Source organism: Ruditapes philippinarum, unplaced genomic scaffold (genome assembly GCF_026571515.1).
Source record: "Ruditapes philippinarum isolate M1 unplaced genomic scaffold, ASM2657151v2 ctg2629_1_1_1_1, whole genome shotgun sequence".
In the NCBI taxonomy this organism is placed as follows: Eukaryota; Metazoa; Mollusca; class Bivalvia; order Venerida; family Veneridae; genus Ruditapes; species Ruditapes philippinarum.
In genome coordinates this window covers 114425-137217 of record NW_026853617.1, presented here as the reverse complement: position 1 = coordinate 137217, position 22793 = coordinate 114425, and the positions used below count along the sequence as shown (strand labels likewise).

The 22793-nt window shown below is 32.9% G+C and overlaps 2 protein-coding genes across 2 annotated transcripts; both read right to left on the bottom strand.

Moving 5' to 3' along the window:
• Positions 1-6: 6 nt before the first annotated feature.
• On the bottom strand, positions 7-10984 carry LOC132737373 (ADP-ribosylation factor-related protein 1-like). The gene is made up of 8 exons (XM_060724643.1): positions 10834-10984; positions 6320-6412; positions 5602-5689; positions 3816-3898; positions 3203-3284; positions 2477-2547; positions 1511-1611; positions 7-904 (listed from the first exon to the last, which is right to left on the bottom strand). Exons 2-8 carry the CDS (start codon positions 6410-6412, stop codon positions 814-816), a joined length of 609 nt encoding a protein of 202 aa, XP_060580626.1. The 5' UTR covers positions 10834-10984; the 3' UTR covers positions 7-813.
• A 3011-nt stretch (positions 10985-13995) lies between these two features.
• LOC132737377 (uncharacterized) lies at positions 13996-18273 on the bottom strand. Its single transcript, XM_060724655.1, has 2 exons — positions 17986-18273; positions 13996-15795 (listed from the first exon to the last, which is right to left on the bottom strand). The coding sequence occupies exon 2, from the start codon at positions 15767-15769 to the stop codon at positions 14279-14281; it is 1491 nt and encodes a 496-aa protein (XP_060580638.1). The 5' UTR covers positions 15770-15795; positions 17986-18273; the 3' UTR covers positions 13996-14278.
• Positions 18274-22793: the final 4520 nt, after the last annotated feature.

Sequence of the window (22793 nt, the reverse complement as noted above, 5' to 3'; positions counted from 1 at the left end):
AAATGTCTCAGTAAACTGTACTCCTCTTTAGAGGTACCCAAACTATCATTTAAAAAATATATCACTTTTTACAAGCTCATACTGACACTTTGGGCTTATTCATATTCCATGCAAAAACAGTTTTTCATTGCTGTAATAATTTGTAAACAAATATTTGCCACTTTTTGCAGATGCGGACGTTTGTCCCCTTGTAACTTTGAAAGGGGCAGACATTTGATGGGCAGATAATCTGCACCCCCATTTAAAAATTTAAAGGGCGGACATTTTCCCCAAGTTTAAAAAAAAAATCAAAATTGAAAACATCTTCCCTCCATATTAATAAATGCAACGGGATATGGGGAAGGGCCTGGGCGAATGTGTGTCCTTAAAAAAATTTTACTGGGGGAAATGTCTGCCCTTTCAAACATGCAAGGGGGCAATGTCTGCCACTGTATAAAAAAAAGTGGGTAACGGTCCGGGGAAGGTGGTGCAAATGTCCAAGACCCTTTATAATCACACATCTCACTAAAGAGCTGCAGTCAAAAAACAAAATGAATTTAAGTCCTTCACTAATTCGCATTTTTTTCAAAGTCAGATTATTCACATATAATAAATAAATTATAAATGATGCTGAACATACTAAAGTTTAAAGCAATGCTGTCCCTCATCTATCTGAAGAATATAGTGAAATATTGTGATAACACTGTATTTGTATGTTGATGAACTCAACTTCCTTGTGAATAATTTATCAATAAACCCTCAATTTACATGTATCACAAAATGGTCCCCACATGTATATAAAGTACACAAAAAAAGAGACCATCCATAAAAATTTCATGTAATATCTTTCTGCATGGGAGGTCGCACTAAACTGTTCCTTTTTATACAATCCACCATCCACTCAATACCTTCATTAATGCCATCTCTGAAATAAACATATATACATGTTCTAATATATTATTAGGATTAAAGATTCTTTAAAGGTTTATATGACCCAGTATATGTGATTGTAGGCTTATATGGCAAAAGCTTCCAGACATGGGTTATATAATAAACAACAGGGATTGCTGGTGGGGTGAAATTTCTCTGTGACAGTTGATCTCTGAGTATCGTGAAGAATTGGGTAATTACTGGCAAGTTGCCAATGAATATATAAACGGTTGTTTGTACATATATTGCAAACAACCCTTTATATATGGCCATATAACCTATCAGGGATTTTTATAACAAATTTATAATACTGTGACACCAAACTCTCTTTTTAGAGGAAAAAATATGATTACTTCATAAATTGATGGCGATTTTATATAAAATTAACAAACGTCATAATTATCCAATGAAAAGCGACATTACAAAAGTGCAGGATTATAAAAAGGAAATATAACAATTAATAACCAGACATAATGTAACAAGAACACAAACTTTGTAAAAATTACAGAAATTCTATAGCTGAATGATATTCATATAAATAAAATAATTGAATTATTGTCGGTATGAAACCACTGAAACAAATATAAATTTTCTTTCTTACCCTTTTAAAGCAGATACACCATTTACTCTACAATCCCTGTGTCCAAGAAGTTCTCTACTACTGTTGAAGACTGACTTTATATCTCCAACTGTCACAACATCCTAAAATACACAGTTATGTATTTGCAATGAAAACATATGTCTTTCTGCTGACATTTAGGTATATGAAGAATACATTTCTAATAGGCAAACAAAAATGCATAGATAAAAAAACAAATTACATCATATCATATCAAACATGTAACTATTGTTGGAATTCCAGCAATTTTTTTTCTTTTGCCAAGAAATATACATGCAATACATGCAAATATATTATGAAATATGTACAACAATAATTACAATAACACAATCACATTTATCATATGTTTTATAAAAAAAATGCCTCTACTCATTCAGATCTTTAACTTAAACCTGTCAATTCTAGACTATTTAGATACAAAGCCCACAAAAATGAGCAGTGTCAAGGAAAAGGACATCTTGAAGTATATATTTAAGATAATATTTTTGCATTATTTCATATCACTTCAGTATCCATAAATAAAAAGTTTCCCATTTTAGGATCCAATTCTTTCAGGATACTTGAATAATTTTGCTTCACACTGCTCATTTTAGTGGGACATCATAATGATCTCTAAGGTACATGAAACTAAGAAGCTTCACAAACCTGCTCTTTATATTGAAAAACTATACATGCAACTTAGGGTTTCAACTAAAAAAGACACACAGGGTAGCTTTAAACAGGGTTTTCATTTTTATCTGAGAAAACAGATGCGCGAATAAAAACAAACGATCTGGCCAAGCTTCACGGAGGACATTATAATCTACAGGCTAAAAAAACAACAACCAATTTAACAACATTTCAACTGAAGATATGGATTGTCAATCTGTTAATAATGAAAACCCTCTTTAAAATTTAAAACAGCCATACTAACATGACAGACAACTTTAGATATAAGACAAAAATTACCTGTAAATCTTGTTTGTTGGCTAGCAAGAGCAAAGGAACCGTTTTCAAAGTTTCATTAACAATCATCTTATCTGAAAATGATACATTTGGCAGGTTTTTATCCACTATGAATATAAGGGCTAAAGGCATTCATATCAATTTGTTGTAATCAAACATCAACAGTTTATATTCCAGTTTTCTTTTCTTTTTTTAATAGCACTTCAGTAATTTGGAAAAAAAATCCTGAATAAAAAAAATATTTGTTATATAAATTATATCTTTTTAACATGAAGGAAATGAAAAACCAATTATCATAATCATATTCTTATTACAAGACAGTTACTATAAAGGGAATTTCTTCATGGATGGTGGAGTTTTCCTTTCAAATGCTGAACTCAAAACAGATTTTTTTTGTATCAATGAACCAGTACCTTATAAAATATATCAATAAAAGACTCCAATATAAATGTTTTCTAATGACAGACTTTCATCTAGAGAATCCAATTTTCTTTGTTTAATACTCTGCAATCATTTTTTTAAAATGTACAAAAAAAATCTTTACCTTGAATTAACATGGCTCTTAACTTGAGCAAATCATGTTTCAACTAAGTCTTCAAGGAAATTCATGTATACATACTGAAATTTTCAACTGAAAATGAGATGCCCATCATCTCTAGATCATCCAGCTTAATTCAGGCTAAAAATTGCAAAAAGTATGAAATAATAACTGCAAATATTTATATTTACCAAAGGCTTCTTTAGATTCATCAATTCTTTCTTTGTCTGATGAGTCAACAATGTAAATAACAGCATGAGATTCTGCATAATACTGCAATTATACAAAATAAACAATAATTACAATATAGCTTAAAACGACATTATGCCCATCCAAGGGTATATAGTGAGTGAAAAGGTGAAGACAAAATAAGTTTACATTTTCCTATAATTCCTTTCAATTTTATATTTTACTATGCATGAATGATAAATATCTCACATAGCCCTAGGAAACTTCTATAAAAATCCGTTGAAAATTAACTGATTCTACCCATAAGAGAATTTCTTTCAAAAGTTGTACATTTAATTTATTTTTGTCCAGATTGAAAGATGAACAATTTCATTTAGGACATTTAGAATGGTTAGCAATATCAATTTATCATGAATCCTTTCGCCAAAAGATGAGGGCCTAAGACACCTGTATAAAACCAGACCAGCCTGTGCTTCTGTTTCATCTGACCAGATTCCACACTGTTCGCCACCTAATTTTCAACATTTTGACTTTTAAATCTTTTAGATAAACAGTTCCTAAATACAAGCAGGGAGCCAACACAGGGAGATGTAAATGTTATATATGCAGACTGACCTTGTCCCACAGTGACTGTAACTCTTCTTGACCACCAAGATCCCAAAACTTCAACTTTACACCTCCTATCACTATTGTTCCAACTGAAAAATGCAGACATAAAAATTAAATGCAAAATAATTCACATTACAGATTATATCAGATAAAAGTTCTCTTTACAGAGTACAACAATACATGTAAATTCATAGTATACTCAAGAAAATTTTGTAAAATCCTACTGACAATAGCCTAATTGGTGTGAAATCTTTAATACTTTTCCAAAGAAAAAAATAAGTTTTTTTGTCACTGAAGAAACTTGGTCACAACATTAAACCACCAGTGGTGTGAACACTATTGACTATCATCAGGTATAGAAGCAGACACATTTAGCAAATAGGCTTCATTTGCAAATTGGCACAGTTAGCCACATAAGTGCATAAATAACAGTCATGATTTCTGTAAAAAGAGCTGTCTGTAAGACATGCTTGACTATTCTCAGTGATTCACAAGGGACATAACTCTGTAAAAAGGTAAATCAGAGACTGAGTTATGGGACGTGTGCCTTTCATGTTATATAATCACAGAGAAAATGTGTGTAAAGTTTCAACCCATTTCCTTTAAAAGTTTTGGAGCAATTTCCTTCCAGGCCCCGTGTTCACTAACAAAAGATCAGGATCAGGATCAAGTGATCCTGATTTTATTTTCATTGTTTTATGTTACTAAAATTAATCATGCTTTCATAGAACTGAATGGTATATATTCAAAATGTAAAATATTGCTGATTTGCAAAGAAACCAAACTATTTTGGGATAAAATCAACAAAAAACAAAACAAATACAAAAATTTTCAGATCAAAATAAGGATCAATTTTAGGATCAGGATCAATATTTGGATCAACTGTAAAATACCCGTATCTTGCAAAAATGACAATAAATTTATTCTAAAATTTCATAAACTTGCTATTGCAAGTCTAGTTTTATCAAATTAATATTATATATTTAATCTTTGAGGATAAACAATGAAGAATATTAGAGTTTTTAAATTTGATCCTGATCTTGATCCTGATCCTTAAATCTTTGTGAACACGGGGCCAGTAGTTTTCAAGATACAAATGAATTTGCATGTAAAAAACTGTTAACTTAACAGTAGCCAACATCGATGCTGAGGGGTGAGTATAATACCTCTCCGTATTCTATATTCCAGCTAAAAACTGTCAACATTAGAATAGTATTTTTATCATTGTGGTGTAAGCATTGTCTAATAAATACATTATAAGTATATGTAAGTGTTCATCCATGTTGTTCTACAGAAATTAGAAAGTTTGATGGGAGCGATAAGACAGGAGAATGCTTTAATTCCTGTAGAACAGCTGTACATGAATACTGACATACTTAGTGTCAAGCTTTATTTGGCTTCATTAATATACACTTTATTACATCACAACAATTTCTACAAATACAGTTCTATGAAGCACTATGAAAAATAGAAGACTATGAACAGACTTTGATATAAATGTAGCATCGACTTTTGTTCTCATATAGTAATTAACACACAAATTTTTTAAAGAAATACAGCATTTTCATTGGATGACAAATAAAGCTGGATACTAAAGGCAATAAAACATATGTAAATGGAATATCAAAGTTTTACCATATAGTTTTTGTAAAACTAATTAAAGACAGAAAAACCTACTGCAATAAAACTTTCATTTTTAAACACTTGTGTTATATATACAAACAAATTCAAAAAATGTTTGGGCCATAAAACCTGTCAAAAAATTGATAACCAATAAATTTAATATACTTACTATTTAGACCAACGGTAGTGGTAATCTTATTTAAGTGCATGCCCTGGTAGTTTTTGGTAAACTTCATCTTAGTCTGTTCCAAATAGGTCTAAAATGAAATGTCAGAGTATAAAACTATGTGCGGCTGTGTAAAATCATTCAGTTAAACTGAAAAGCCACTTTTCCAAGGGTTCTATGTTCAAATCCCTGTCAGGCTGCACATTTTTCTAACCCTTCAACATTAGTTTCAGAGATGTTTTAAAAAATTGTTAATGACAAATATACTAAAGATAGGATACTGCATGATGATAGATTTCGGACAGAGGGGGATCAAAATAGCTCACCATAAGCACATTATACTCAGGTTCATAAGCTAAAAATGTGCAGCCGACAGCAAGAAACCTGATCACATAGATACATTGTATACAGATTGCTGATATAATTTCATTAATCAAAGCCATCAAATTTTTAATACATCTGACCATGGCCATTTCTTTTTTGTGTTAGGTTTTATATCACACTAACACAGTAGTATAGGTGACTGGTCATATGGCAATCCTACATATTGAACAGAATATTTGCACAGGCAAGTTTTTCACCTTATATTAAAACACTTATTTTTAAAGTTTAATCCCTTTATATTATGATTTGCAAAAAGATTTTGATTTAATTACGTCAAATTATACTATTATTCACAGTGATATAACTTATGATAAGCCCTCGATCTTTAATGACTTACAGTTTTTCCAGCATTGTCCAGCCCAAGAATGAGAATATTGTACTCATCCTTCTGAAACATATACTTCCACAACCCAGAAAATAATGTGTACATCTGTAAAATATAAATATATACATGTACACATTTTTTTTTTCAAAAATATACCAGACTTTAAAAACCTCTTTCTCAATCATTGAGTAAATAACTATTTGGAAATAGTATAAGTAGAATTAAACTACATTTTTTTACATACATGTACACTAATGTTTGACACACAAGAATGATTTCAAATGTGACCATGCCCTTTTATACTAAACCTATTACTGCTGGAACCAGAAGTGATTGGTTTATGTAATAATACTAATTGATAACAGTACAGAGCCAGACTAGTCTGACCAACCTCTGAACTCAGTGTATTGTTGGCTAAATTTAAATTCTCATCTTTAAATAACACCCCCAAAAACTCAAACTTGAACAGACCCAAAACTGAAAGCTGGACAAGTTCATGAAAAACAAGAACGTGTTTGTTAAACACAAATGCCCCCGGCTCAGATTCTTGTCAGTAACAATATTTAAAATAAAGGCTGTATGGGCAAAAGTGTAAAAAATCTATTTTTAGCACTGGTGACCTTGACCCAACTGACCCCTAACTCCATCCAAAGGAAGAATATCATGCAACTTATTTTACTACCAAATATGAAATAAATCTGTCAATATATAAAGGCTGTATGGGCAAAAGTGTAAAAATCTATTTTTAGCACTGTTGACCTTGACCCAACTGACCCCTAACTCCATCCAAATGAAGAATACCATGTAAGTTATCTTCCTACCAATTATAATACAAATCTGTCAATAAATAAAGGCTGTATGAGCAAAAGTGTAAAAATCTATTTTTTAGCACTGGTGACCTTGACCCAACTGACCCCTACCTCCATCCAAATGAGAATACCTCAATTTTATGTTTCCTACAAAATATACAAGACATCTGTCGATAGAATAAGGTTAATACACCTGTAAAAGTGTAAAAAAATCTATTTTTGACATTGGTGACCTTGACCCAAATGACCCCTTACTAAAGGAAAAGGAAGAGGACCTCCCTTGGTATAACTATTATAAATATGAAAGACATTTACTTAAAAATAAAGGCTGTATTAGCAGAAATGTTTAGATTTTTTTTTTTTTACACAAGTGAACTTGACCTAGAGACGCCTAACGCCACAAAAAATTAGAGGACCGTTAAAGGTATCCACCTACCAAATATGAAAGATATCATTAAATAAATTAAGTAATTAGGTGAAATTTTTGGATAAATCCAACTTGGCGGAATAGGTTAACCATACAAGGCCCTATTTTCAAAGTGATAACAAGATTGCATTTGAGAAAAATGCTATGCCACCGCATTAATACCTAAGCTCTAGGCCTTTTGGGTCTTTACAAGAAGGTATTTTAAGTTTTTGAAGCCTTGTACCTTCAGACAATAAGATTTCTTTATTTTACTATATGTATAATATTGAAAATCAATGACCCCCGGGGCGGGGGGCAATTTTTGGGACCCCGGGGCGGGGGCAATTTTGACCCCAGGGCTATAATTTGAACAATCTTGCTAGAGGTTCACTACACAATGTTTTTCATGCCAAAATATCTAACCTCTAGCATTTGTCAATTGCTAGAAGAAAGAATTTTTTTTAAAGTTTTTGACTATAAGATTTTACTATATACATGTACATATAAGGAAAAACCAATGACCCCCCGGGGGCGGGCCGATTTTTGACCCCAGGGCTAAAATTTGAACAATCTGGGTAGAGGTCTACCAGACAAAGGGCTTATGCAAAATATCTAAGCTCTAGGCCTTTTGGGTCTTTACATTAGAAGGTATTTAAAGTTTTGACTATATGTAAACATATAGTAAAAATCAATTACACCCTGGGGCAGGGCCGATTTTGACCCTAGGGCTATAATTTGAACAATCTTGGTAAGGGGTCTACCAGAAAATGTCTTATGCAAAATATCTAAGCTCTAGGCCTTTTGGGTCTTTACAAGAAGGTATTTTTTAAGTTTTTACTATATGTACATATAGTGAAAATACAATGACCCCGGGGGGCTGGGCTGATTTTGACCCCCAGGGCTATAATTTGAACAATTTTTGGAATGAGGTCTACCAGACAATGCCTTATGCAAAATATCTAAGCTCTAGGCCCTTTGGGTCTTTACAAGAAGGTATTTTTAAGTTTTTACTATACGTACATATAGTGAAAATCAATGACCCCTGGGGGGGGGGCCGATTTTGACCCACCAGGGCTATAATTTGAACAATCTTGGTAGAGGGTCTACCAGACAATGCCTAATGCAAAATATCTAAAAGCTCTAGGCCTTTTGGGTCTTTACAAGAAGATTTTTTTAAATTTATTCTTATAATTTCCTTTTGGTTGCCATGGCAAACCAGATTTCTGCATGGAATGAAATTCTTTGAACAACTTTGGAAGAGCCCTTCACCCAAGGATCAATCCTGCCAAGTTTGGTTGAAATTGGACTAGTGGTTTTTCACAAGAAGATTTTTTAAGTTCACTATATAATCTATATAACACACAAACAAACAAACACACACACACACACAGGTGAATCGCTATATGCCACCGCATCGCAGATGCCACCGCATCGCAGATGCTGCGGTGGCATAAAAAAGGAAATTACTGGGAAAATGGATGGCACATTTATATAACTTGGCAATATCATGTACATTGTATTGATAAGTAAGTGTGAAAATTATTAAGCCATTAGTTCAGATAGAACATAAGATATTTCCAACTTGCTGGTTCAGGTTAACCATTATTCATTTTCTAAGTGCTGAAAAGGGCCATAACTTGGTGCAAATGGAAGCCATAGTTATGTAACTTGCCCAGATCATATACTTTGTATGGATTAACAAGTAAATCAAGGGAAGGAGAGAATACACATCAAACATCAGGATGGTTTATAACTGGTTTATTCTAGGATCTACCGATTTCGGTCTTTCAAGATGTATGGATTAGTAAGTGTGTAAATTATGAAGCCATTGGTACAGGTAGAACTTAAGAAAAATCCAACTTGCCATTCTAGGTTAACCTCGTATGGACAGACGGACGGACAGATGGTTCAATTACTATATGCCTGGGGGCATAAAAAATCAGCAGCTTAAGGGGTAAAGAGTCATCTTTAGATTAAATAACTGATCAATTGTATGTCTTTAATATTAGTATTTATACTTTGTCTTGAATGATATGTTTAAGATGAAAACAAAAACAGACACCAAAAATAAATTTTGTAATGTAAAGTAAACATTAAAGAATACAAGACTGTCATATGCTTTTAAGCTGTTAATTATCAATGAATTGTACCTGTCCATGTAGTGGGATTGTCTAAAATGAACCCCATGTCCGGCTGCTTAATCAGTTAAATTTTATGAAAGATAGAAACATCTTTTTTACTGCCTTGCTTTAGCCTTTACAAGTAGAAATGTTTAGGATTACCACAAAATGCAAAATTTAAATCTGGTTACCTCAATACCTGATCAGCTGATTGGCCTGAACATGTTTTCTAGAAAAGTATCTTAATTCTTATATTTGGACTGATTTACTGGTCAGGAACCATCAACCGGACACTTTTTGAACATTTTTCCATACAGATAAGATTAACTGATTTCATAATTTCCAACTCAGAGAACTAAAAATTTGACATAGTACAGCTAGGTTCTTCTCCTAACTAACTAACTGGTTTGTTTATTTCTGACTGTATTGACACTTATTTCTGAGGCTCGTCAAGAAGGGTATCAAAATAACCTAAATTGTCTACACTACAGTACCATGTGTCCGGACAGTTATGTACAAGGCTGTGTTTAATTTAGATAAAAGCTTGTGTGTTTTCATTTTTGAATTTTAACATGGTATACAATATTTCAGCAACAAATACTGAAGTTTTGGAAATTCTATTGTTTACTCTGCAAATTATTAAAGCTGGTATATGAGTAGTCCAATAAATTAGACGTTACAGGCTTGTTATAGTTTTATGTCGGTCAAGTGTTGCTTTGCCCAGAAGCAAAAATATCTCAAAGCGACGTCATATTTATAGGACTTGTATATGAGGTCAGGTATTGCTTTTTTGACGCTCAAATTTCAAACTCAACATTCTTGAAATAGACATTAAAATATTAATAGTTACGGAGGTTGAAATAAATTCATTTGCTATATTATAGAATAAACATGATAAAAAAAGTGACTGACAACCACTGAATAAAGAAAAAATTTTATACTAAATTAACTAAATTAAGTATTTTCGGGGCCGTCCGAGTTTGGTGGTTGTCCGGTTTTGGTGGTCCCTAACCAGTAGAAATTAACTTTATTGCTATACTAACTCTCAGTCTGATTCTGAATCATTGAATCACTATACAGTAGTCTGTATGAAATTATTCCGGAAGATCATATTTTTTTAACAAATGGATTTTTTTTTAACATGACCGAACAATAAATAAACAATATTTGCTATCCCACAGAAGTACTTACGGTTTAGGTAACGCCAAAACTTAAAAATGAGCAATCAAGACGCTGGGGTATATATTCAACTGTTAAAAATAGTATTTTGTCATAATAACTTTATGGGCGCTGACATCTTGGATTTTCTTAATTATCTCCCTTTACAGAACGATTCGTACTCAAATAAATTCAGACCAATATTACCCCACACCCTATGGCACGTAATCCGGAACATTTTACTTCAGTTCTTAAAAATACATCATTGTTTGACTTAATTTACACCTACATGGAATGTGAATGTTGACATTCTGATGAAATGCACTTAACGATTTTTTTCTCCAGTTCAATGATCGAGGATTGACATTTAAGTAATTAATTGTAGCCTCTTAAAAACCGGTGCTAACGGGTGTTTCATATATACTTCCTGCATGCTCAATTAAACCGATTATGCGACTTTTAATTATTTGTTTTTTCTCATTGCTCTTTCCAGAATTTTTATTATTCATCAATCATGTCGGTATTTATGTAATTTCTAAAATCTAGCTAGAATTAGTCCGATTTCAAATTTTTAATAAAAACGTACAAAAATGTAGTCTCCAAAATACATACCTTGTCAGTATTCAAATTATGTAATCGCCCCAGTCGATTTTCTACATATTCAACCAAGTGGAACCAATCTTTAAGGACACGTGCATTTTGTGAAAATTAAAACATTGTCCGTTTTATCGTAAAAAATATTTGAAAGATCCTGTATGTGGCAATCAAAATGACCACAAACTCAACAACAACTAGATCTAGCAACAACAACTATGTTGTAGTATATCAAGAAAAAATCTGCATGCGACGAACGCGACTCAGACAGAAAGCGTTAAATTGTTTTTTCGTTTTTTTTGTTCTTGTTGTTGTTTATTTCTGTTTATTCGTTTCTTAAATACATTTATTTTTTATTACTTGATAAATTGATTAATTTATAATTTTGCTTTATTTGTTGCTATCAATTGATTAAAAATGGGCGTTTAATATGATTTATAATTACAGTTGCCTTATTTTGTTTGTTTGTTTCATTTTACGCCTTTTCCCAACAGTATTTCAGTCATATATAGGCGGGTAGTTTCCTAACCATACTTCCTGGAGAGTTACACCAGTACTAGACTACCTTCCTCCGCGCTAAACTACCAAATCATCTCCCGGGGATCGAACCCACGCCAGAGAGGTAACTGGATTAGAAGTCATCGACTCTAACCCCTCGACCAAGGAGGCTTATAATGCCAGTACAGAAAATGATCGTTAACTGGCGGCAAATTGCTATAATGTCCGTTTTGGCATTCCATAATTATGTAGGGACAATAATGGTTAAATTAAGCATATTTATTTAATTAGAGTGAGGGCAAGACAGATTCCTGCGTACAAATGTCCGTAAACAATATTTAAGACAGATGCAGCTAGCAAAGACTGCTCTGTTATACAAAATACAGTTATACACAATAGCCGCTTGCCGGACCGCAAATACAGATGTTTTCTTGCAATGGGTTAATGTCTGATAATTCCAAGAATGAAATTAATAATAAAATGTATGAAATGAAACATTTCTATTTGAGTATCTAACAGAAATGACTTATATAGATTTTTATAATCGAGTTTTTTCCTATTCATATTTTCAAGGATCCGATTGTAATATAAATCCGTGATATTTTGGTGATTTTTTTTCAATATTTAAGATATAAGAATTATTGCAATAAGAAAGCAGTTTGTAGTTTGTTAACAGATTTATTTTGACAATTGACAATGAGTTTATTACACAAGTTTTATCAGAGGTGTCGACAGTTCAAATAATTTCTATAGTCTCATATACACACCCCAGCATCTTCATATCAAATGTATTTACACAGGCCAATGTTGCATTGAAATTAAAAGTATAAAAGTAAAAGTGCATAATTATCATATTTACAACATTAGAACATATCATTTATTATTTCCCAGAAAACGATTTTTTTCTGTTTTTGTGTTTAAAATCATTTCTAAATTTCTAAGACTAACACGTTTGTTATAATATTGACATTCTGGTGAAAGAATAAATTGAGCCGCGCCATGACAAAACCAACATAATGCGTTTGCGACCAGCATGGATCCAGGTCAGCATGAACATCCGCACAGTCTGATCAGGATCCATGCTGTTCGCTTACAAATCCTATTACAAGTAGAGTAATTGATAGCGAACATCATGGATCCGGATCAGACTGCGCGGATGCGCAGGCTGTTTTGGATCCATGCTTGTCGCAAACGCACTTTGTTGGTTTTGTCATGGCGCGGCTCAAATATATTGGAGTGAAGGAGTTGGGTGAGATTGGACTCAGTCTATTTACAATCAAAGAAAGTATAAAATTTCTTTTCTGTTCTGTCAAAAGGACAAGTGGATTGATTTGCAAGCTTCTATAATACAGCCTTTATAAGGGCTAAAAACTTTGATATCTATGCATTTTATTTTTATTATTTTATTATTCCGATGAGGAAATCCAGATCCGCTTTGCTAGTGGCTTTATGTGGTACCTAACTATTAAGATACGCATATCTAAAGCATTAATGTAAAATCTTAACCAATTAGTTCTTTAAGGGCTATATAATATAAATGTTAATGTACATTATTCAGCCTCATTCATATAATGCAGCACAATGTGTAGCTGAAACAACACGAGAAGCCATTCATTCATTACCAAGAAAAAGTAAGCATTTAACAACCTTTCCTGCGTTGAAGTCTGAAATTTCCAGAGAAAAAATTAGAAACGCATATTTCAAAATATGCATCTGAAAATTCATCATAATTATACTACATGTACAATTAAATATGGGATTGCTTTTTCCAAAGAAAGACTGGCATTTAACAGTTTTTTGCGTGTGATAAAGTATGAAATGTGCTCAGACATACATTTTCAAATGTGCACCTAAAATTCACCAGAAGCTACCATGTATCAAGCACGTATAAATATTTTCCGGTTAGAGGACACAAAGACTATCCGCTAAATACGATCAGTCTTTTTTTGTTTTACACATAAACAAGAAAAAGTAAGCATTTAACAACCTTTCCTGCGTTGAAGTCTGAAATTTCCAGAGAAAAAATTAGAAACGCATATTTCAAAATATGCATCTGAAAATTCATCATAATTATACTACATGTACAATTAAATATGGGATTGCTTTTTCCAAAGAAAGACTGGCATTTAACAGTTTTTTGCGTGTGATAAAGTATGAAATGTGCTCAGACATACATTTTCAAATGTGCACCTAAAATTCACCAGAAGCTACCATGTATCAAGCACGTATAAATATTTTCCGGTTAGAGGACACAAAGACTATCCGCTAAATACGATCAGTCTTTTTTTGTTTTACACATAAAACCGAAAAAAAATTAAGATCAGTGTCTTTACATTTCTAGCGCAAAGTTTATGTACAAAGTTTCATATTATTAAGAATATTTATTTTAAAATAGAAATGGCACTATTCTGTGCTTGACTTTCGCACAATACTTCTGCCAATATTTCCCGTATTTTCTAGAGCACTTATTTTCATCCCGAAAACTTCGGTGTGTTAGAAGGAAAACTAACACTATGACGTAGGTGTACGGCAGCATGTGCACAAATCCCGTTGGTAAAGTCCAGAAGAAGGACAGGAGGATTTCTGGGATATAATGAAAATGTCTTGATAATCCCCACCAACCCGAGGCTAACAAAATGCTTTCTCTTTCTTCTCCACTTTCAATGGTGTATTTAGCTCTTATAATGTCAGGCCTTTTCCCCCATATCAAACAGTTGCCATCTGCTTTTCGGACAACCTGGCGCTGTAAATCGGCATGATAGTTGACAAGAACAGAAACCAGTCCAAGACACAAAATTACGGAAGCCCATAATGGACCTAGTCGCACTGGATGGCTAACAAGATACTGACTAACAAGCGGATATATAGCTGGTACCCAGCATAAGCATCCCCAACATATATAGAACCCGGCTCTGTCTAGGATAATATCAATTGTTTGCATATAGCCCGCTTCCCACCTGAAAAACTTGGTAATATAAGCAAGTTGTAGGACAGTTGTTACAAACATACTGTCCACAAATCCGTAAAGTTCGTAGCTTTTCAGGGCGTATATACACACTAATAACGGCCATACTGTCATACCAAAGCGACAATTTGTAAATACTTTTACATCTACTCCAAATATCCGGGGATAAAGCTCTGTTCCCCAATAATAATCAAAGATAAAACCGCCATCAGTTCTGCCACTGTCCGTAGATGATGGTGCAAACACGCCTTTGAAATACAGGATAAGGACAAACACCAAGGCAAAACATATCATAAATGCCAGAAGTTCTCCAAAGCGGTCATAGACAACAGTTGGCGTCATGCCATACATTTTAAGTCCAATTGTTAGCACACAAAATCCAAGCATTGTGATGATATAGTGCAAAAATCCATTGTCAATATAGACTGGAACGTTACCGTTTGGTGTCACTGGACCCGTTACACTCTTCCCAGGTAGAACACGCATCCAAAAGACAGCCCACGCGAAATATCCAAAGACAACACCCACCGTGAAACTGTTGATAATACTGATGCTTCTCAATATTTCTAATAGATTGAAATAAACAGACCCATTCCGTAATCTGGTGAACATTTCTGTGTAACTTCCGTTACAATGTATATTTGTATACCAACATATAAATACGATCAACGGAGTCGTTGAAACGAGACATACTGGGAAAAACAGCTTGTTTAAGAAATGACGAATCTTTTGGCCAACTTCTGAATTCCCAATTGTTTCATAACTTTCCTTGTAGCTGTTAAAACTATTTGAAATGACATCATAACTTTGAGGCGTGACTTCATTTTTCCTGACATTTTTAGTGACATGCGCACTAGACACGCCGTTTTCATGTTGATGTCTTGTCTTTGACCTTGTTGTTACAGCAGCCATTTTGAAGTTTTGGTTATCTGTATGTCCTGGAAGAAGATTACAAATACATGAAAAGATAAAAACAGTGCATAAAAAAAACTTTTATATTGTCTGCTGAGTAAGAAATGGCTTATTTATGACCAACGGCATTTTTTAAAATTGAGGCTTTCTCATTGGGCACAGACAAAATATCAATCTGATCTTCTCGGTTATTATGCTTTGCAAATGTCCTCTGACATAATAAAGCGACATATTGGAACTACTTTCAGTCAAGTGGTCCAATGGCGGCTTCCATGTGCTACTTTATGACATAAATGATATAGATGAGTTTCTTTTATGCAGTAGAAGAACGAATAACAGTTATATTTCCCTTCTAAACTTAGGCATATTATCATAGAAAAATTTGTAGAAGTTTTAGGAATTAAAACGTAACTTTCTCGCGAACGAAGTCTTCCTTAAAACCCGGACGAATTGCTTTTGTGTATTATTGTTCTACGTCCAAAGCTTCTTACCCGAAATATACGGAAATGTAGACTGCTTTGAATATACCACTTTGAGACGGTTCTTACTATTATAGTAAGATAACATATTTTGTATATTTTCCCCTTAAATTATAAATGGTTTTGTCCAGTTTGATAGATAGACAAGTCCATTTGATATATGAGCCGCGTCACGACAAAACCAACATAATGGGTTTGCGACCAGCATGGATCCAGACCAGCCTGCGCATCCGCGCAGTCTGATCAGGATCCATGCTGTTCGCTTACAAACCCCTTTAACAAGTAGAGAAACTGATAGCGAACAGCATGGATCCTGATCAGACTGCGCGGATGCGCAGGCTTGTATTGATCCATGCTGGTCGCAAACCCATTATGTTGGTTTTGTCATGATGCGGCTCGTATTAAGTGTGGTAAGTGTTAACATATATGAAGTAAATGCTTTCAATCGGAAATTATGCACTTTGTTTCAACTTCCTTAATTGTTAACGTACAGTAACAGGAAGCCAGCTCTAGTGTAGTAATGATATAATTAACGTTTGTATTTCATTGTTCTGGCTATAAATACACTTTTAAGTGCACTTCTCAATGCTGTGAACGCCAGTATATGCTGCCGTTATTTGTTGCCGACGATTAACTTAAAACTATAAAATAAAATTTTAATATATATTCGTAGCTATATTTAGGGATTAAATCATGCAAATGATATCATTAAATCATAAGATCAGCGCATATATAAAGAGGCGGTGTAGCAATTAATGTGGCTAATATACCAAATTTAGAACTACTTTAGTGAAACTGATCCACCTGATAGCGTGATTGTGGTTTTTCAACTAAAGTGTTATTGATTTATTAAATAAGCATATGCATGAAAAAATAGATAGAGTGTTGATTATTTTAATCACATGCAGAATAAAAGTACTTAAATGGAAGGCGAATTACGAATTTTGAAAAAAAAAATCATTTATAAAGTTCAGTTCGTGCTCGACCAAACATTTTGCACGTGGGAAAAAAACCAAATAGAAATATTCAGTAAAGCTTTTTAAGTCAACCCATATAATTATAGAGTTAAGTTACGTTACTGTACTGATAAGCAGCATCTCGAAAGGAATTGCACGTGAATTGCACGTGTTTGAATCACGAAGGAGTCATTGACATGTTCCTTTATACATTACATATCCATATCTACCTGATTAAATTGTCATATCCAAAATTAAAACTTAAAAAAGGTGAAGTAGTTTCACAGCACTTTTAGTTGTTATGTAATAATTCACTAATGTGCTAATTTATATAATTTTTCTCGGCCTGATTTTATTTTTGTACACTAATATATTCATCACTGTTGAATATAAAGTTAGATTTATTTCAAACGACACGCATGATGAAACATGTCAAGCAATTTTGAATACTTTGAATTTGATATTCTTTTTCACGTCTGAAATTTCGTATTGGATAAAAAATGTGTTTTTTTTTTCATTTAGATTTACATTTGTAATATATTACACAATTAAAAGTGTAGAACTGAGAAGAAAGCCTAGTTCATTTAAAGTGGTTAAAGTATCATATTTACAAATCAGAGATATTGTAATTAAGTAATCACCTATTTTATTCATTTTCAAAATGCTCTGAAAAGCTCGAAATAACTATGTATATTTCTAGTACAATACAAATAAGATGTCAGCCACATTCACACATGGATTATATAAATACACATAACCTTAAAATAATAAAACTACTTACGCTATTTTTATAACACTCCCTTCCTTATAACATCCGCTTAATTGAGCATACGACTTAAGTTTTAACTGAAATACGGCTAGTTATAACTCAATATACGACTAGTTTTAACTCAAGTTTCGTCTACATGAAGTATATGTATATATGACACGATGAAGTAGATATTTAAGAAATACAGAAGCTCATTTGCATATTTTATGATACATCACACACGTCATCATCAGTTTCGTCTGCGTTTTCCATTGATCTATTAAACGTTAAGCACAGATTTTTGCTACCTTGCAAAAATTCGTTGATACCTTAACTACTTTGTTACAATAACAAAAAGACATCGTTTCCTCGGTTACTTCTTTGTCGGCGTAATGAGTCATTCCTTTGTTGTGTCGTCTGCAATCTGCATGCAGAAATATGAACCAGTTGCACTAAGGTTTTTTTTTTTGCTACAACTAATTTAACGCTGAACACCTCATGATCTCTTTTTGCATTACCAGATCATCAAAAGTTGAGTGTATATTATTTTTTCATTATTTATTTCAATATCTCTTTTTACTTCTATTTTTTATTATTTTGTCAGCATAATTTTAAAGATATTTCATAATCGTCAAGGTATTCCGTGACTTTCGTACCTATTCTGCGCAAAGAGACGTAAAAATAAGCACTTTTTATTAATGTACATTCGAAATATTACCTAGTGATTGTTCATAAGCTGGGGAAAAACAGGACAAATTGTAAATAAAGGATGTAGATCTAATTGCATTGTCAGTTCGAAAAATAATTTTAATATTATAGGAAACGTGTCTATGAATAGACAAACTGTTTCATTTCTTTTTTTTCTGTAATTAATGTGCAATAAAACTAAAAAAAACTAATAAAGCTTATATGAAATATTATGCCATAAGATCCGTTTGTTTGTTTTTTGTTTTTTTTTTTAAATATTTTTTTATAGAGACGTGCATGATATACGATACGTACAATGTTGATAATATAAAACAAGAGCGATCGGTGATCACATGTGTCGCCTCATGATGGCCAATTTCTTGTTGAGACAAGTTATGTGACAGACGGACAGACAGACGGACAGTGCACAACTAGACTTGGTACTGATCATTCCTGTAAAGTTTGGATGAAATTGCATCAGTAGTTTATGAGAAGTAGCCCGGACAAGCTTTTGTGTATCTGGCAACACACAGAAAAAAACACCTTTTTATCAAAGGGCCATAACTCGACCAAAAATCATTCAACCGGAAAACCCGTGCAATATGCGCAAGGACTTGAGCTACAGATCAATCCTGTAAAGTTTCATTGAAATTGCATTTGTGGTATAAGAGAAGTAGTCCGGACAAACTTTAAAAATAAAAATTATTAAAGGGCCATAACTCTGACAAAAATCATTGAACCGGAAAATGCTGACAATATGCACAACTAGACCTGGTACTGATCATTCCTGTAAAGTTTGGATGAAATTGCACCAGTTAGTGATCCCTATATGTCGCCACTACTCCGTAGAGGCGACACAAAAACATCGCTTTCGACAGAATGGCTAAATTAACTTGACTAGGCGATAAGATAGACATATTTGTCAATTGATGCTCTCGTCACAGCAACTCGGTATAGACAGAAATCAAATGTATAAATATGTTGCATCTGTCAAAGGTGTCATAACATTTTTTGGAAGCTATCACATTCGATAAAAATATATATTATGTTTTAGAAGTCCCTGAATTATTTAAACCAAAATACAGTTGCATATGCTTTAAGTTCTTTACTGGTCATGTTTTGTTTACGTGTTATTTTGAAATTCACGTAAAATCTTAATCTGAATGTTCGATAGTAAGGCCGATTTTTTGTCAAAATTCCTTTTTAAACTGTTGTCAACCTTTGTATATTCTTACTCAACACTTATACCAATCACCTTAACCGATGGGGGAGAACATACAATAGGAATATGGCTTCCGTCCTCACAATTCATTCCGTCCAAAGACGAGGAAACCATATAAGTCGTTGGTAAAAGTTTGAAATGGTGGAGTTTACACTTTGCTTATATAGCTCTTTATCCATCGACTGATACTTTATATATTTGAAAGTTGCATATATTTTTTTAGTTGACATGAAAAATGCATATGTTTTACATATATTTTACATTTTTGCACTATTGCCTTTATTGACTGATGTGCATTAAAATACATTGTCAAATGTGCATTTTTGGGGAGCATCTATTGCCTTCCGCAGTATTCTTGTTTAGAATTATCTTCCTTTTTTGTCCAGAAGTATTAAATGTCACATACTTGCATAATTCTTAAAGTGCTTACAGTTCGTTAAACTCGTATATGTTATAATGAATATAATATGTTATCTAATTAGCGAGATAGAATTTACAACCATATAAACGAAGAAACCTGCCTTTCATGAAATACTTTAATGAAGGAAAAGCTCAAATTATCATTAAAGTTAATACCTAGATATATGAGATATTAACCTTGTTATTAAATATATGATATCAAGATGATTTATAATTACTAGCATAGTAAAATAGGAAATGGAAACGTGATTTATGATACGTTTTTCGTGTGGCATATCAAAGACAAAAAGCCAATAAGTTGATAAAAAAAACCAGGGTTTCCATGTTTTTGGCTTTTCACTAACCAAGTCACAAATACAAATACATGTAGACATAACAAGAACAAAATAAGAATAACTTATTTTTTATTCTGATTTCGCAATAATGTGCATATCGAATTATTGAAATAGGTTTTCTATTTTTCTCAGTCAAGTTCGTTTTTTTTCTAGATTAACTTCACTTTCTTTTTTTCTAAAGTCTTATGGTAACTCTGGCAATACACATTAACATCTGACTCTCTTTTTCTCCATCTTGATCTAGGATATATTATCAAAAAATGTCCACTCTCACTTTGATATATCTGAAACTCCGCATTTTAAGTCCTGTCACAATGTACTACTTGTATTGTTCCTTGGATAAAGCCGCACTTGGAAATTTTATATAAAACTTCCGAAAATTTTTCCGCTAGTTTAAAGTCTGTTTATTTCAAAAAGCAAAACCTATCCTACGAACTTATTTAGATTCACAACGCTTTAATTGTTTTTTATGTATTTTTCCGCATGTCCTACGTGTACTCGTTTTCTTGTGGCAACTTCATTAGCTACCAGCTACTGATAGCTCAATACTGGCCCCTGAATATTAGATTCATCACAGTTTAAGGTTGGTTATAAGTTCTGGATCAGTTGATTATTTTTTTATAGCATTGGTTCTTAAAGTGAGATTTGCTGATTAGTTTTAGATTTATCGCCTCACTGGGTGCATTGATTTAACAACAATTAAATAATTCTTTACGTTACACATTTAAAAACAATTTCGTTTCCTAGGCTCGTATCGGCATCTCTAAACCTTTACATAATTATCATTTCTATGCAGCGGGGCTTTGTTTACTATTGTTTTACATGCGTATAAAGATTCTGTTTGCAAAATCTCTTTCCATTATGTTTTAGTTTACTTAATTCATTATTTTACTATTACTAAATTGCTGGCTTGGTTGTTGTTTAATCTTTGGAGTCTTTGCTTTTTCAATCACCTAGCTCATTCACTCGGTATTGAATATCTGAGGAAACCAAGGTATCTACACATTGTTCTTTCGCAAGTGTGTCTCTCTTACCTCTTTTGGGTGCGGTTGGATACGAAGAGATTGTAATCATTTTGATATCTTGACCTAGAGCTGCCTGGGACACCGATGTTCTCTGTCTACAATATCTCAAATGATTTTTGTACAGTTTAGTATGATAAGGTGGACCGTTTTTCTAAAGCGTTTCTTATTATATAAATTCAATGGACGTGCCAGTGTTTTCCAAACACTTTCTGGTGTTTGCCCCTTGAAGGATAAGCACATCCATTTTTTATTGTCTGACACTATTCATTCAACTTTACACATACATCAAAGTGAGCCTTATATAGTCATTCTTGGAGCCTATTTCATCATATGTCACCAGCTTTATCGTAACAAGTCGTTTAAAGAAGTACTGACATATATCTGTTTGACAATGCCTATCTGCAATAAAGACAATGCATATCTGATAACATGTTAACCTTACCTTTTCATTTCGTTTGGATTGATCTGGTTGCTCCTCCTTTCTTCGAGGTCTAAATGTAACGAGTTTTTCTAGTGATGTACATTCTGTTTCGTTAAAATGTGTATTTTATAATGCCTAAATATACATTTATGAAGAAAAACTCCTGGCCACCTTTTCTGATCTGAACCAAATATGTGTCACAATCGGCGTTAAAAGTAGAAAATCAAACAAAATAGAGAAATACAGATCGAATCCCTAAAGAAAGCACAACATGAATAAAATTTAAAAATGTCGGATTTAAAGGCGTTGCAAACTTTCCTTTTATAGCTTTAGTTATATATATTTTTAGTAATATCACTGTCTTATTTGTTAAAATGTCCATTGTATCTATTTGTCCCTCACAAATAATGTCGTTTTGTAACATCAAGTACTAGTACTTGAAGTGTTTAAAGTTAATCTCGCAATGTGAAAACTTGGTCAGTAAACGTCCTACTCATGTTTCAGGCAAGTGTTCACTCTTGTTATGGTGTCAAATGTGTATAACACCTCTGCCAGCAAATATAATGATTCTCCTAGGTGATTATTTTACTCCAGGTTCTGATATATATCTAATTAGAAATCATAAATTTCTTTGAGCTACCTGCAATTTCGTAATCTTGAGGCCAGTGAATCTATACATGATGTGTGATGGTACATAATTACATAGCTCATCGAATCAAATATTATTCTCT

Bases quoted from the DNA above. Each gene is read 5' to 3' on its own strand.
- LOC132737373 (XM_060724643.1), bottom strand. From the start codon at position 6,412: ATGTACACATTATTTTCTGGGTTGTGGAAGTATATGTTTCAGAAGGAT. The intron at 5,690-6,319 runs GTAAGTCATTAA...ATTTCATTTTAG, and splicing joins TGGACAATGCTGGAAAAACT to ACCTATTTGGAACAGACTAA. The intron at 3,899-5,601 runs GTAAGTATATTA...TGCATTTTTCAG, and splicing joins CACTACCGTTGGTCTAAATA to TTGGAACAATAGTGATAGGA.
- LOC132737377 (XM_060724655.1), bottom strand. From the start codon at position 15,769: ATGGCTGCTGTAACAACAAGGTCAAAGACAAGACATCAACATGAAAAC.